Source organism: Drosophila persimilis, unplaced genomic scaffold (genome assembly GCF_003286085.1).
Source record: "Drosophila persimilis strain 14011-0111.01,24,50 unplaced genomic scaffold, DperRS2 tig00000700-arrow-arrow-pilon, whole genome shotgun sequence".
Classification (NCBI taxonomy): domain Eukaryota; kingdom Metazoa; phylum Arthropoda; class Insecta; order Diptera; family Drosophilidae; genus Drosophila; species Drosophila persimilis.
The window spans coordinates 884,109-898,171 of NW_020825340.1; the positions used below are offsets into that span (position 1 = coordinate 884,109).

The 14,063-nt window shown below is 45.6% G+C and overlaps 4 protein-coding genes across 9 annotated transcripts; 2 read left to right on the forward strand and 2 right to left on the reverse strand.

Annotated features, from left to right (window-relative positions):
* The first annotated feature begins 483 nt into the window (after window positions 1-483).
* Window positions 484-6,354, forward strand: LOC6602790 (alpha-tocopherol transfer protein-like). Of its 2 annotated transcripts, none has more exons than XM_026992071.1 (2): window positions 484-506; window positions 5,285-6,354. In XM_026992071.1, exon 2 carries the CDS (start codon window positions 5,362-5,364, stop codon window positions 6,352-6,354), a length of 993 nt encoding a protein of 330 aa, XP_026847872.1. In that variant the 5' UTR covers window positions 484-506; window positions 5,285-5,361. The 2 variants fall into 2 exon arrangements, with proteins under 2 accessions (XP_026847872.1, XP_002027798.2); XM_002027762.2 differs by lacking the exon at window positions 484-506 and adding an exon at window positions 3,274-3,401.
* A 227-nt stretch (window positions 6,355-6,581) lies between these two features.
* On the reverse strand, window positions 6,582-8,170 carry LOC6602791 (peptidoglycan-recognition protein LD). Of its 4 annotated transcripts, XM_026992073.1 has the most exons (4): window positions 7,963-8,170; window positions 7,386-7,667; window positions 7,009-7,190; window positions 6,582-6,939 (listed from the first exon to the last, which is right to left on the reverse strand). In XM_026992073.1, the coding sequence occupies exons 1-4, from the start codon at window positions 7,991-7,993 to the stop codon at window positions 6,601-6,603; spliced, it is 834 nt and encodes a 277-aa protein (XP_026847874.1). In that variant the 5' UTR covers window positions 7,994-8,170; the 3' UTR covers window positions 6,582-6,600. The 4 variants fall into 4 exon arrangements, with proteins under 4 accessions (XP_026847874.1, XP_026847875.1, XP_002027799.1 ...); XM_026992074.1 differs by lacking the exon at window positions 7,386-7,667; XM_002027763.2 differs by lacking the exon at window positions 7,963-8,170 and having other exon boundaries at window positions 6,582-6,936; window positions 7,386-7,943.
* A 126-nt stretch (window positions 8,171-8,296) lies between these two features.
* Window positions 8,297-9,707, reverse strand: LOC6602786 (transmembrane protein 11 homolog, mitochondrial). Its single transcript, XM_002027764.2, has 4 exons — window positions 9,652-9,707; window positions 9,217-9,365; window positions 8,978-9,162; window positions 8,297-8,915 (listed from the first exon to the last, which is right to left on the reverse strand). The coding sequence occupies exons 1-4, from the start codon at window positions 9,672-9,674 to the stop codon at window positions 8,751-8,753; spliced, it is 522 nt and encodes a 173-aa protein (XP_002027800.1). The 5' UTR covers window positions 9,675-9,707; the 3' UTR covers window positions 8,297-8,750.
* Window positions 9,708-10,419: 712 nt separating this feature from the next.
* Window positions 10,420-13,278, forward strand: LOC6602787 (membrane-associated tyrosine- and threonine-specific cdc2-inhibitory kinase). 2 transcript variants are annotated; one of them, XM_026991998.1, is made up of 4 exons: window positions 10,420-11,446; window positions 11,980-12,113; window positions 12,186-12,547; window positions 12,610-13,278. In XM_026991998.1, exons 1-4 carry the CDS (start codon window positions 10,462-10,464, stop codon window positions 12,737-12,739), a joined length of 1,611 nt encoding a protein of 536 aa, XP_026847799.1. In that variant the 5' UTR covers window positions 10,420-10,461; the 3' UTR covers window positions 12,740-13,278. The 2 variants fall into 2 exon arrangements, with proteins under 2 accessions (XP_026847799.1, XP_002027801.1); XM_002027765.2 differs by having other exon boundaries at window positions 10,421-11,446; window positions 11,980-12,125; window positions 12,610-13,277.
* The last annotated feature ends 785 nt before the right edge of the window (window positions 13,279-14,063 follow it).

Below are 14,063 nucleotides of genomic sequence, written 5' to 3' on the forward strand. Positions count from 1 at the left end.
AATTACTAATTGTATTGTATTTGTATGTATTTTGTGTAATAAAATTGATAGAAAACAATAAACCGTGCGTGTAACTGTTCTTGCTGCGGAGTAGTGCTGAACAATTCTAACAGCGATCGATAGAAATATCGATCACATGAATGGTCACACTAGCTCAGTATATGGGAATATCGATTAAAACAAGTTTAGTGCTATCGCTTTTTAAATTCAAATTAACAACAGACTTAAATAAAACAAGGAAAAATCGATTAAAGTCTGAAACGCCTAAATAAGCATTTAAACATAAACATTATTGTTCATGATAAAAATGCAGCCATTATAAATGCTCAAACAGTTTCGTGCGCAGTCAAAGCTCTTTCAAACCAGGTTTTTTGTACCTCAGGCCGCAAGTTGTGCGTCTTGTTGGATTCTGCGTTGAACCTTTGCGCGTTTCAGACGTTTTCAAAGCAGTTTCGCGAGTTTTTCGTCAACGGAAATACAGTATTTGGAGGAAAATCAGAGCCGAGGTAGGTACAAACCAGCTCCAGTTAACCAGTCGGGCACCTTGCAATTATATTAACTGGAATTTATGACAATGGTCGTCCGACCGAGTGCAGCCTCAAGAGCAGCGACATTATATTGTGCAATTTTAATTAACTAGTGACGAAACTTTGGCAACAGTAAAACAAACTAAAAACTGTAAACCAAAACCCAAATCGAAAATTAGCCAAGACAATGATTGCTCTTTGCCACACAGAAGTGCGTCTCAGCCGCGTTGTTACTACGTCTTTGGCAAATACTCCAAGATCTACATGTTTGTACAAGTTTACATCCCCCACATCGATGCCCCTAAATGGCGATGAAAATGATAAATTATGTTCTACGTAAATCACCAAAAAAATATATGCAAATTATTTATGATCAAACGGGGGGCCAAGCTAAGAGATTTCGCATGGCCAGAAGCTACGGCCAAGAATCATCAACGAACCATAAAAAAAATATGTTCGGGTCATTTTCGAAATGATAATTAAGCTCCGACGCTGAATTTCTTTGTCGTTAATTATGGCTAAGACCAAAATCACGAAACAAACAGAAACAGAAACGAAACAGAAATCTCGTGGGCAGACAGTCAGTCAGTCAGTCATGGTATGGGCATTTCGTTTGTAATGGCATTTCGAAAAAGGTTTCCCCTGTCAGATTTACTCAACCTCAGGTTCCAGCCCCTCCGCTTCCATTCCAATCCACAACCCCTCCACACACAGATATTGTTGCCAATTGTTTTCTGCGGCGGCTGCTTCGCGCCATGTAATGTGTTTATTAAAAATTATTATTGTTCACATTGAGAGGTGGCGGGCGGCGGGCGGCAGGCAGCAGGCAGCAGGCGGCTGTGGCTATGGCTGTGGCTGTGGCTGTGGCGGCATCTTTATGGGCCACCAGCTGATGTGGAGCAATTTGAGAGACTGTCTGTTGGGGCATCTCTGTTGAAAAACTCGTTATGCGGCAAGCCAAGAGCCGGAGAAAAAGCCCAACAAAATATAATTGTACAAAAGTAAAAAATTAAAAACGTGCCAACGATGAGTGAGCACATTACCATTATCCCATTACCCCCAGCACAGAGCACATGGTGAAGCGAGTACCGGGTATTATGGTTGCTAAAGTATGTATAAAATGTGGACTTGCTGTAGTTGGGAGTGGGTCAATCCAGAGGCGAAGGTTGGCAATGCAATCGGGGTAATACCCAGGCAGGCGGGCTGGAAATCCTTATTGGGCAAACACTGATTTCCCCACCGCAAGGTTAAGGATTGCCCACGCTTTCGATCGACCTTCAATCAAGAAAATTTTGAGATTGTCATTGTGAAAAGCAACATAATTATCATCGTCACAAAAGCCTAATGAGTTACTTAGCACTTTGGGCGTGCCTCTCGCACTACCTCCTGGCAAACGGAAACGGATCATTAAATTAGCATGCAGATGATCGCAACCCAATGAATGCACCAGCCATCAATAAATACAGACCTACGCCCTTCGCCCATTGAGTAACAAATCCAACAACCATCCAACCAGCCCACGGACCACGGCCCTGAAGCAAGACAAGAAAAGTTTCTCTGCTTTTCCCCCATAAACAACATGAGCATCTGTTAACTGCAGTCTCCCCTCCATCAAGATGGGATGAGATGGGAATGGGTCGCATACCAGCCGGAGACCCAGACCCAGACCCAGGTATGCAAACAGCAACAGATGACGTATCTCAGCCCCAGCTCTGATCGAGAGGTGTACATATACATACATGCATACATATATCGCTAGGGAGAGATCATTAGGTGTTTGTCTATTAGTAATAGCGACACCATCATTACCATCAATGGGGGAACTGCATTTTCAAGGTTGGAGGCCACCATTCCCGCTTCATTGCCAACTGGAGCTGATGCTGATGCTGATGCTGCTGCTGCTGCTGCTGCTGGTGATGGTGATGGTGCCATGAAAATGCAAATTTTCGTTTATGTACGGGAGGGAGTAATCAATAAACCCAATCATCATCGCGGGCACATGGAATGAGAGGTATCGTAGGCATGAAAAGGCATGAGGAGAAAATGAGCAGAGAGAGAGCAAAAAGTAGAAAATGAACCGCTAGCGAACCTGATTTACAGTCAACTTTGCTGACCAACTGGCGGAATGACTGAATGGCTCACTTGCTCAGTGGCTCACTGCCTTAATGCCTCCTCACTGGGATTGCTTAACAGCTGGCAGCAGCAGCAGCACCAGCAGTAGTGCCAGTGGCAGCCGTAACTCTTTAATACTTTATGGCTACCTTTGATGGCTGGGACCCAGGCTGGAGGCTGTCCGCCTCGCCGCCTGGCTAAAGGTTCGTGTACTTTAGCCGAAGCGTCGCACTTTCGGTTTCGGACTATCCAAAAACTTGTTCACTCCATGCAGCAGAGCAGCGGCAGCAACACCAATAGCAGCAGCGACAGCAGCAGCAGCAGCAGCATTTACCAACAGTAAACCGATCAGATTGCATTCGAATATCCCCCTCTGTAGCTCTGTTCGAGTGGTATCTGTGTATGTGTGTCTTTGTGTGTTTGTGTGTGTGTGGTGTGGGCATTATATAATCCAGTTAATTTCTTTAACAATTTTTCTGCCGCTGGCTTCGTTGTTCCAAACGATTCATTCGTTGTTTTGCTTGCTTGTCCGAAGCCTCCTCCAGTAAACGTCATTCGTTTTTTGGAGCTCGCGTTGTTCGGACGTTGGATTTTTTTTTGGCGCGTTGACTCAGAAAGTTTATCAGGGGAACATTAATAAACTGGCCAAACTATAGCCATAATTATCTGACATCTGACAAGGATCTTTAAACGGGCGTTTGGCATTGCGCATACGCAGCGTATTACGGGAACGAATTCTAGACTAAAGGATTCAACAAGTGTGTAAGTGTTCAAGTGATTGTGATAAGAATATATGTTCTAGGATGCCACCAGGAAGCTTTGGACAAATTTTCAATAGATTTCCCAAAAGATTTCCCGTCCTAAGGTCTAGGCATAAATTACATACACAATGATTCGTCGTTGAGAACATTTTTTTATGAATCGTGGAACCCTTAGCAACTGTTTTTAATTTTTTTTTTTTTTTTTAAAGACAGATATAATATTCAACTAAGAATCGATTAGGAATTATGAAACCTTTTCGCATAAACTATGAAAATTTGCACACAAAAGTAATCAGCAAACAAACAACAACCAATTCAATAAATCAATCAACAATCAACATTCGTGAAAATTTCAAAGAGAGAGAAAATCATCAAATAAACGACGATTGCCAGAGCCTGTTGCATTATTAGCCCGTTAACCACACAAAAGCCCGCCACAAGAGCCTCAAGAGCCTCTAATACAAATGTTGAAACTCCCAGAAAGAAAGAGAAAGACAGCAAGCTATACAGAGTCGAGTCGAGTCAATCCAAGAGAGGGATCCAAGTTGGGAAGCCCGAACCGAATCGCACCGCACCGAACCCGCCATTGCCCAATGACATTTTGAAATCGCATTTCCAGTTGGAGGAAAACGCAAACGCAAACGCAAAAGCGCAAAACGAACGAAAACTGAAAAGCGACCAACTCCGACAAACCGAAAGCAAATGCAAATGCAAATTTACACACATTTTTTGGATCCCATACCCTCCTCTGTCTGGATACCAAAAGTCACAAATCAATTAAATGGCACAGCCTCTGCAACGAATCGAACCAATTTGCATTTGTCGGCGGCGCCGGGTGTCATGGGAAAACGAAATTTGGGAATTTAATTTTTGTATTTGGGATTGGGACTGTGGATTGGGGAAGTCGCCCCAAAGATAAAAGACAAAAGGGCAAGAGGGCAGGGCAAACATACTCGCAGCAGCAGGCTTCAAAACAAGCCGAAAGTCGAATCACAATTTGTGTGCAAATATTATGATTGAGTTGTGCTGTTGTGATGTTGTGCTGTTGCTTGGAGATGTGTTTGAGCGACTCAAACAGAAATGACTCGAATCGAATCGAATCGGGGGCATTGTTCAGCCCAGCTCTCCCCATCTACATACATCTTTCTCTGTGCCTCTGTGCCTCTGTGTCTCTGGAAATTATGCAACAAGTTAAAAACTGGACAAACAGTGCAACTCTTTCTTGCTTTTGGCTAATTATTTCTAGCTTACTCGTATGAATAGTTTTTTTTTTGCTCAACTTTTTTCCATATTCAATATCTATATTTGTGACCGACCCGCTTTCGGTAAACAGTTTTGAACTTGAACCAATTCGCAATTGAGGTTTCTTTCGCTTCTTTGGACCAGGCCATTGTATGTGGCCATAATGCCAGCCATTTTATAGTTTATGGCTTCCACAACCGACCAGCGCCTGGGCCTGGGCCCGGGCGAGAAAATAATTTATGCTGTTTAAAAAATATATTGTCCATTTGCATTTGGCTGGGTTGGTGTTTTAACAAATACGCGTCTGTCTTTTGTCTCTTGTCTCTTGTGTGCTTTAATTAGCAAATATTTGCAAATTACAGCGAATCGTGATCGGCCGAGGGTAAGCCTTGAGATCTCGTTGGGACCTTGAACTAATTTTTAGTTGGCCCTTTAGTAGGCAGTAGGTATGGTATTGTCATGGAATTAAGACGAATGGGTGCATGACTGAATGGGTGATTGTTTGGTGCTTTAGCTAGCATGGGGAATGACGCAGATATTGATGATTAAGGGGGGAAATTATGTTTGAAGGAATTAATTTTTTCATCAATTAATTCCAATTTAATCATTATTTTCTTATATTAATTCACATTTTATTCACAGCTGTCGCAATCCATGTTCAGAGCCTGACCGCATCAACATCCGTAGACACACTTAGTCGCATCTGCAGTCGGAACGAGATGAAGGAAACCAAAATGGTGCAGGACCAAGGAGAGACCAATGTGATGGGGCTGCCCGAGTCGCTGCTGAAGATCGCCAAGCGGGAGCTGCGCGAGGACCGTTGCACGCGGGAACAGAGCCTGGAGCAGCTCAGGAATTGGGTGATGAAGAACGAGGACCTGCAGAATGTGCGCTGCGATGACACGTTCCTGTTGCGCTTCCTGCGGGCCAAGAAGTTTAGTGTGCCGATGGCGGAGCAGACAATGCTCAAGTACCTCAATATCAGACGCACCTTCCCGCACATGAGCACCCATCTGGACTACCTGGAGCCGCGTCTCGGGGATCTCATCGATCAGGGGTACATATTCGCTGTGCCGCAGCGGGACAAGCACGGCCGGCGGGTGGTGATCATCAATGCCAAAGGACTGAATCCAAAGGTTCACACCAGCTGCGACCAGGCGAAGGCCCACTTCCTGACCTACGAGTGCCTGATGGAGGACCAGGAGACACAGATCACGGGCTTGTCGCATGTGGGCGACTTCTCCGGCGTCTCCACGGCCCATGTGACCAACTGGAATCCCACGGAGTTTGCTCGCATCTTCAAGTGGGGCGAGCAGTCGCTGCCGATGCGTCACAAGGAGATCCACCTGATCAACGTGCCCTCCACGCTCAAGTGGCTCATAGATTTCGTGAAGAATCGCGTCAGCTCCAAGATGAAAAACCGCCTCATCATCTACGGCAGCGAGAAAGAGCTGATGAAGGCAGTGGACGCCGGCTGCCTGCCCCTGGAGATGGGCGGCACAATGCCCATGCGCGAAATGATCGAGCTGTGGAAGCAGGAGCTGGCCGCCAAGCGGGACCAGGTGCTGGGCCTGGACAAGTGCATCCTGCTCTCCGACCGCGGCATCCAGCGGCGCAGCAGCTTCAACTCCGAGAAGACCGGCTCCGGGCCGAACTTCGTGTCACAGATCGAGTCCATCGAGGGGAGCTTTCGGAAGCTGGAGTTCGACTAGTTCATAGGTCCACCTCGGGCAGCGCCCAGCTCTAGTTTTAGGTTTTAGTCTTAGGCATCATCCGTTCACGCAGCGCATTGCTTTGCCGGTCCTTCGGGATGTTTTCTCTGCACGGAGGATATCCTGAAGGGCCCCCGCTTCGCTTTTCGGTGGCACCCCGCTTTACTCATCCTGCGCTTCTTTTGTATACTTTTTTTGTTGGCGTACAATAAACGAGAGGAATCACTTGGAACTGCTCGACTCTGCTCACTCGACTCCCCTCCTCTTCCTTCTCCTCCTTCCAGCATAGCGCGGCCAGAGCTGCAGCTCCTGCTGCACAGCCTCCGCATTTCCCACCACAAACAGATTGTATTCCGGGTGGAGTCTCCGTCGCTTGAGGGACTCCAGGAGCAGTGCCTGGGCGGTCGCCAACTGGCAGTCACTGGGTGGCCTCTGGCTGAAGTCCCCTACAAAGGCCACCACCAGGGAAGTGGCCTGGGGGAGCTCTGCAAAGTGACTCTCATACTGCCAGCCGCGTGCCTCGAAAGCCTGACAGTCGCCGGTTATAAGAAAGTTGTAGGGCAGCTCCTCCAAGCGATGCTTCTGCTAGAAAATTGAAATGTTTTTAGTACATATTACAGTACATATATATTAAATGGGACCCCTTTCACTTACCTGTAGCCTGTGTAGCAGCTCCAGGCAATCGTCGGAGCAAGCAGCGCTGGACGTGTGGGTAAAGTACACAGATACAACCGCAAACGGATCCAACAGCCGTGATCCCTGGCCATGCAGGTCCATATCGCTCCAGATATCGTGCTCGATCAGACTCAGGCGATACCCAAGGCCGGGCAGTTGGGCTGCAAATGAAACGATGTGAATCAGCAGTGAAGTTCCACGCCCAGTCGGCGATCATCGACCATTTCCGCTTGCCCACAAAAACTCACGCAGTTCGGCTTATCAAAAGTCACAGCATTCCCAGATTTATTTCAACAAACAAATTGAGCAAATACTCGGATCGGATCGGATCGGATCGCTTCAGCAATAAAACTCACTTTGTCTCCAGAGCAAATATACAGCCAATCCCAGGGCGGAGACGCACATAACTAGCAATCCCACAGAGCGCCAATTGAGGCAGTCTTTTGTGTGGTTCGATGGGGGAGATGGGGGAGGTGCTGCGGCTTTGTCCAGCAGCGGGGTAGACTCACTGACACTACCGCTGACCGCATCGACAGCAATAAAGATGTCATCCGCAGTGCCGAGGCTTCCATATGTGCCCTGGGAGAGGGATCGAGATCTCTTGCCGTCGGAGGTCGCCTCTGAGCCGTGGCGCAATGCTATCATAGCGAAATATAGAGCAAACAACACATGACGGAGCTTAGCCAAGATAAAAGAGTTCAGCTGATTAGCCAAGTGGGCCAGCTTGTCGTAACCGCTCTGCTCTTGGTGGGCATAGAATTTGCTGATCGCACGCAGAGTATAGGAGCTCACAAAGATGGGCATCTTGGCAGAATGCCAGATTGCCTTAACTCAACTGGCACTCGGAGATCTTTCAGCTAATCCCAGACATCATATCATGGCTGCTATCTATCTTATCGGAGCAGACGACAGCTTATCTGGGCCCACACTCACCCGCGATCACTGCACTCTGGTTGGAATCCATGACTGCTCTGATGGCTTCCCGGATGAGTGGTGGTTCAGCTTATAACTGGCTTGCGCTGGAATTCACACCACTCAATCGATCGACGACGCGTACCGCTGCCAGCAGAACTCATAAAACGACTGAAACGAGAACAACGAGAGAGAGGAGTGACCCGCATGACGATACATTGAAAACATTTCATCTCAACATTTCCCTGCCATAAAGCTGTCCTATAATATGATTATGAGTATTGTGTGCACTCTTATGGTATCAAATCAAATCAGCTTAGCTCCAGCTTGGGGCTCTCTCGTTTGAGCTTTTCGCTTGTTTTTTACTATTTTTTATTTGTTTAATTAGTTGCCAATAACAATGATTAATTGATTTATACAAAAAAGAATTGGGCTTTTTACTTAATTATTTTTACAGCGCTACAGCTCAGAACAATGGACTATACTTTCTTAAGACTTTGCTCCTAAAACTATATCGTGATACATCGAAAATAAGACATGAAGACGCGAGCTCCTGGGCTTCCCGGAGGCGATCTTTCTGGACAACAACTGAGACTTTTACACTACATACGACAATTTACACTTTCAATCACATAAAATGTGATGTGCCTGGCAACACAAGGCACAAGACAAAAGACTGGTTACTAGTACGAACGAAACGTTGGGATATCTAAATAAAATGCATTTGCTTAGGTCACTAAAGTAAACTTATTAAATATTGTGTAATTCTCATGCTGTTGTCTCTCTGCTGGCGGCCCTTACCTCGCTGTCTACTTATATGACCGCCAGATTTGCCAAGCGCACAGCGCAGCCGACAGGAAGGCGACGCCGCGGTGCAAGTATTTGGTTTTTGAGTTGGACGCATAGCCCAGGATCACAGGCGAGGATACATCTGTAAGTGGCAGCTTCTCTAAAACGGTGTCGTTGTTCTCCACCTAGTTAGTTCGGTATAGTTAGTTACGGTAATCATAATCAATGATATAGACCCAAACATCACCTGATATTGACAACACGGATCCGAATTCCACGATACCGTGTACAGGCCCGCGCAGAAGAGCGAGAGTCCACAGATGGGGACCGCAACAATGGGCCTATCGTGCCACAGCAAACTAGCTACAAGCGACACAGCTCCGGTGGCCACGGCCGATTTATGCAAACAATTACCAACCCAAATCCACCGACCTGTCAATCATCAGCAAGGAATCATAAAATGGGAGCTCTAGTTCATTGCCTCACCTGTTTCGTCGCCCAGGCGCTGCGGTTCAATGATAATAAAGTCTACCTTGGCTTCCAGCGCCTTCTCCAGCTCTGCCTCGAAACGCTCATGGGCGTTGGAGCTGTCGTATACCTCCCTTATGACATGGAATGTCGGCACTTTACTCGTACTGCATAAAGAAAGAATTCAAGCGTAATGGGGCATGCATCAATCACAGTTATCTGCAGACGGAGCCGCAGTCGCTACCAAGGTTAAGGTCGCGACGTTCCCGACTGCAGCTGCCTCCACAGAAGCCATGGTCTGAGTCAAATAAATAAAGAAAGCCGCGAAACAAATTGCATAACCAGACCAGGTGCCCTGGGAATTCCAGAACTCCGCTGCACTCGCTGGCCGTACGTGCGTCTTGCGTAATCTACGCCGCTCACGCCTCGTCCTAAATTGGGGGGAAAACTCACCTTTCTACGCTTCTGCTAACCATTTTGTTATTAATGTTGCATTTGTTAATGAATAAAACACAGTGTGACCGCAAATTTGTCGATAAAATACACGGTCTGACCCTCAGAAATATACCGAAACCACGTCTCAAATTTCATAATATACTGAAGAACTATGTGTATTCAAGTTCCATATTGTTCGTTTTTGATATTCGGTTGAATATTACTAGCTAGCTTAAGCTCTTAGCTTAAAACTCATAATTTTATCCAATTGATAGATACATTTTCTACAAGTTATGCTAATTTGAATAATTCCATTTTATTTAATGTTTTCTTAAATGAGGTTTAAGCAATTAAAGTCACAGCAAGAAAACGTAAGTGTGCACGGAATGAAACGTAAGTGGTTCTGGAATATTTCGTCATTGTTGCTGGTCAACAGGTATTTAGTTAACAATCAAATTAAGTTTTTCAAGCTTTTCCAGATTGACATGTCTTAGACCTATTCATGCTGTTTAGTTTCCTGTGTACACATATGTACATACATCGATCCTGATAAATATTCTTGGTCTCTGCAAAAAGACCACTATCTGCAAAATATCGTCAATAGCTTTAAAACTGAGAGACTGACTAGTTTCTGCATTCATTGGAGCCTGAAATGACAAACAGTTTCTGAACTCTATAATATTCGCTCATTTCGTGTTGCAGCAGCAAGCTAAAAATAAAATCCAAAAATAAATGCTTTGTGCGTATATTTTAAATACCACAGTCACACTGCAGATATGGTCACACTTTGTGCGCAGTAAACTCATTAAAAAAACACCGAATCGCAAAATGGAAATGCATCGTTTACCTCTACCTGAATTGCGAGACGACAAACACAGACACAAGCAGTGCAATGGGAACGAAAACAGCAACCGATTTCGGCCGCCCAAGTACAAGGGCCGCTTGTCGCAAGGCGGGTACGTGGCCGTGGAGAACAACAATGGCGCCAACAACAGCCAGTCGCTGGGATCCTGCAGTGCCCACAACAGCTCCAACATCGCCCATGCGATATCGTTTCGGGGTGTGGAGTTTCCGGATGCCAATACACTGCCGGCATCGCCGAATGTCCAGCAGGATGCCAGCAGCACAGATTTCGGCGACCAGAGCCACTTCGAGCTGTGCTTCGAACGTCTGGCCAAGCTAGGCGAGGGATCCTTCGGGGAAGTGTTTCAGGTGCGCGACCGGTCTGACGGCCGACTGTACGCAGTGAAAATCTCGAAGCAGCTGTTTCGCGGCGAGCAGTACCGGGCCGAGCGGCTGGAGGAGGTGCGCAGGTACGAGGAGTTCTCCGGCCACGAAAACTGCATCCGATTCATTCGAGCCTGGGAGCAGTACGATCGCCTGTACATGCAGATGGAGCTGTGCCGCGAGAGCCTAGAGCAGTATCTGCTGCGGTGCCAGCAAATTCCAGAGGAACGCATCTGGCACATCCTGTTGGACCTCCTGCGCGCTCTCAAGTCACTGCACGACCGGAATCTCATCCATTTAGACATTAAGCTGGACAATGTGCTCATCGGAGAGGACGACGAGACGTGCAAGCTGGCGGACTTTGGCCTCGTCATCGATGTGGACAGAGCCAACAGTCAGCATGCCACTGAGGGCGATTCTCGGTACATGGCCCCCGAGATCCTGCAGGGCCAGTTCTCAAAGGCAGCGGATGTCTTCAGTCTGGGCATCGCCATGCTGGAGCTGGCCTGCTACATGGAGCTGCCCTCGAACGGACCGCTCTGGCATGAGCTGCGTCGCGGCATCCTGCCCGAAGAGTTCATTGACAGTGAGTACACCAGATGTACACCCACAGTAGTGTTGGGTAAACATTGCTCATTTTGGTGAACATGTTTACTTGTTCTTTTTTGAGTAAGTGAGTCAACTCACTCATATTGCTCACTTGCTCTCTTAGATTGCTCAGTTACTCACTTGCTCAGTTGCTCACTGGCTCAGTTGTTCACTATTCATGCACAGATGGTTCCAAATTTCAATATACTTTCGAATTAGCGACATACTGAATTTTTGAAAGAGTAAACAGCTTTGCCGGTAATACAAAAATATTGAAGTAAACGCAAATAGGAGCAACAGCTTCCAGATCGTAATATGCCCTTTGAGGAGCAAAATTGCGCAAAAAGTGAGTAGAGAACAAGTGAACAACAAAGAACAAGTGAACAACAAAGAACAGCTTTGAAGGAATATGTTCAGTTGCTCACTTAAGTGAACAACTCTTTTTTGTTCACTCACTCATGAGCAACACAACACTAACCCACAGTGGATTCAAAACGGTGTGTAAGCCATGGCTTGTTCGTATTCGTCTAGAAATATCCCAGGAGCTACAGTTGGTCATCAAGTCCATGATGATGCCGGATCCAGCGGCTCGGCCAACCACAGACACACTGTTGTCCCACCCGAAGCTACAGAGAATGCAGGAGAATCAAAAGTCATTGATAACTGTCAGTAATCTGGTATGAAATCGTGTGAGGACTGCCATTAAATCATTGAATCTCATTCGTAATCCTTTCTAGTCGAGGAGCTTTCGCAAGTCACGTCGCGTGGTCTATGGAAAAGTGTGCAATTGGAAATCGTTCGCCTACCGATGTCTCTTTTATCTCCTGGAGATCTTGCATCTGTACAAGCCGATCTCTCCCTCCCAACCCACCATAACGCCAGCACCCTCCTCCCCAACCACATTCCTAGCCGCAGTACCGCGTGTCGAGTTTCAGCTGGTTGGATCCACGCCCATAACCAATCGAGATTGCTATGCCTCCGACTTTTTAACCGGCGACGATGAACTGGAGCTATCAAAGCAGGAAACGCCGCATGTAATAAATTCCACGCCACTAAATCACAACCAGGGCAAGTCCCGCCTAGACTCGTCCAGGAGAAGGTGAGTAGGGGCATCCAAAAGATGCAAGCTAGATGATTAGTAAGACTATCATAATTTTTCAGTTCACTGGGAAAAACCATCCCAACCTTGGAGCTTGACAGTCCCTATTCAAATGTTGCGTCGCTCAAATTATTTGAAACTTCATCGTTTCGGCGCAAGAAACTATTTGTGCTGGACTACGACGATGAGTGAAGATCGGAGGGAGGACGATCGATGGAAACGGAATGAATTTATTATACAAAAACAATATATCAGTTCTCAAACGGTAAACCAGGTACATATGGCAACATCGTATATCGTTAAATATATTTAGTGTAGTTGTAGACTTTAGTGTTGTACGAAAATTAATAGATTTAGGCATACAGTTGTGTAATGTTAATGCTTCTTTAGAAGAACTTGTTGAACTTGAACATATAATCATGTGATATATATACAAAATGCGATTTGAAAAGTTACAAAAAATAAACAGAAAAAAGCTGAAGTTTATGATCGAATGAGACCTTATGGAAAAAGCATCAGTGTGAGCGACAGAATATGCTTTAGATGCGTAGCGGTGCTATTATACATATTTCTCGTTTTTGATATTCCTTCGAATATGACTAGCTAAATAGAACTTTCAGCCCTGCCCACATAATTTTATGCCATTGATGAATAAATTTTGTACAAGATTAACTACTTGTAAGTACTCCCATTTATTGTATTTGACTAAGACAAGGTTTAAACAAAAAAGTTCAACAAAAAACATCCGCAATGTTGTCAATGTTGCTGGTATTTGAAGACATTTTGCTTCTCAACCGAAGTATGGGCATTTGTATACCCTATTTATGTAATTTAATATAAAGATCCTGTTTTCCAAACTGTTTTTAAAACATTATTAATAAAGGAATTTTCTCAAATTTATATGTTTAAGACGTATTCATGTAGTTGATTAGTTTCCTGCATATCCTGATCCAAATCCAAATACTCATTATTGGTCTCCATAAGAAGACAATAAACTGCAAAATATCGTTGAAACGAGATTAAAACAGAGCTCGACTAGTTTCTGCATTAATTAGAGCCTGTAATGGTAAACATTTCCGCAATTCTATAATATCCTTTTCCCTAGGGTATGCAGAATGTTGGCAGTGTTGCGGGAATGCTGCTCGATTCTCGGCACGAGTCTGGCCCAAATATGGGCTAGTAATTAATACATATTTAATATGTTAGGTATGGACGAGTATCACTTCCCTCCAATTGGCAGAGATGACCAACACAACGTTTGGAAGGCACTGGCAATTGCTTTATGCCGGATTGATGGAACACATTACCGAACCGTTTATATGACTGTGGCAACGCTGAAAGTCCAGCAGATAAGAAGCGTGGAGATCTATTGCGCCCTGAGGAAGGTACTGAAGGTTTTGCAAGGCCGAAACCTTGACCAGTACCAGAGACTATACAATACCAAGATGTTGCATGAGCGACCAAAAAGCTGTTCTATGGCGGGTCCTAACATTAGAACCCAAAAGGCGCCAAAGAC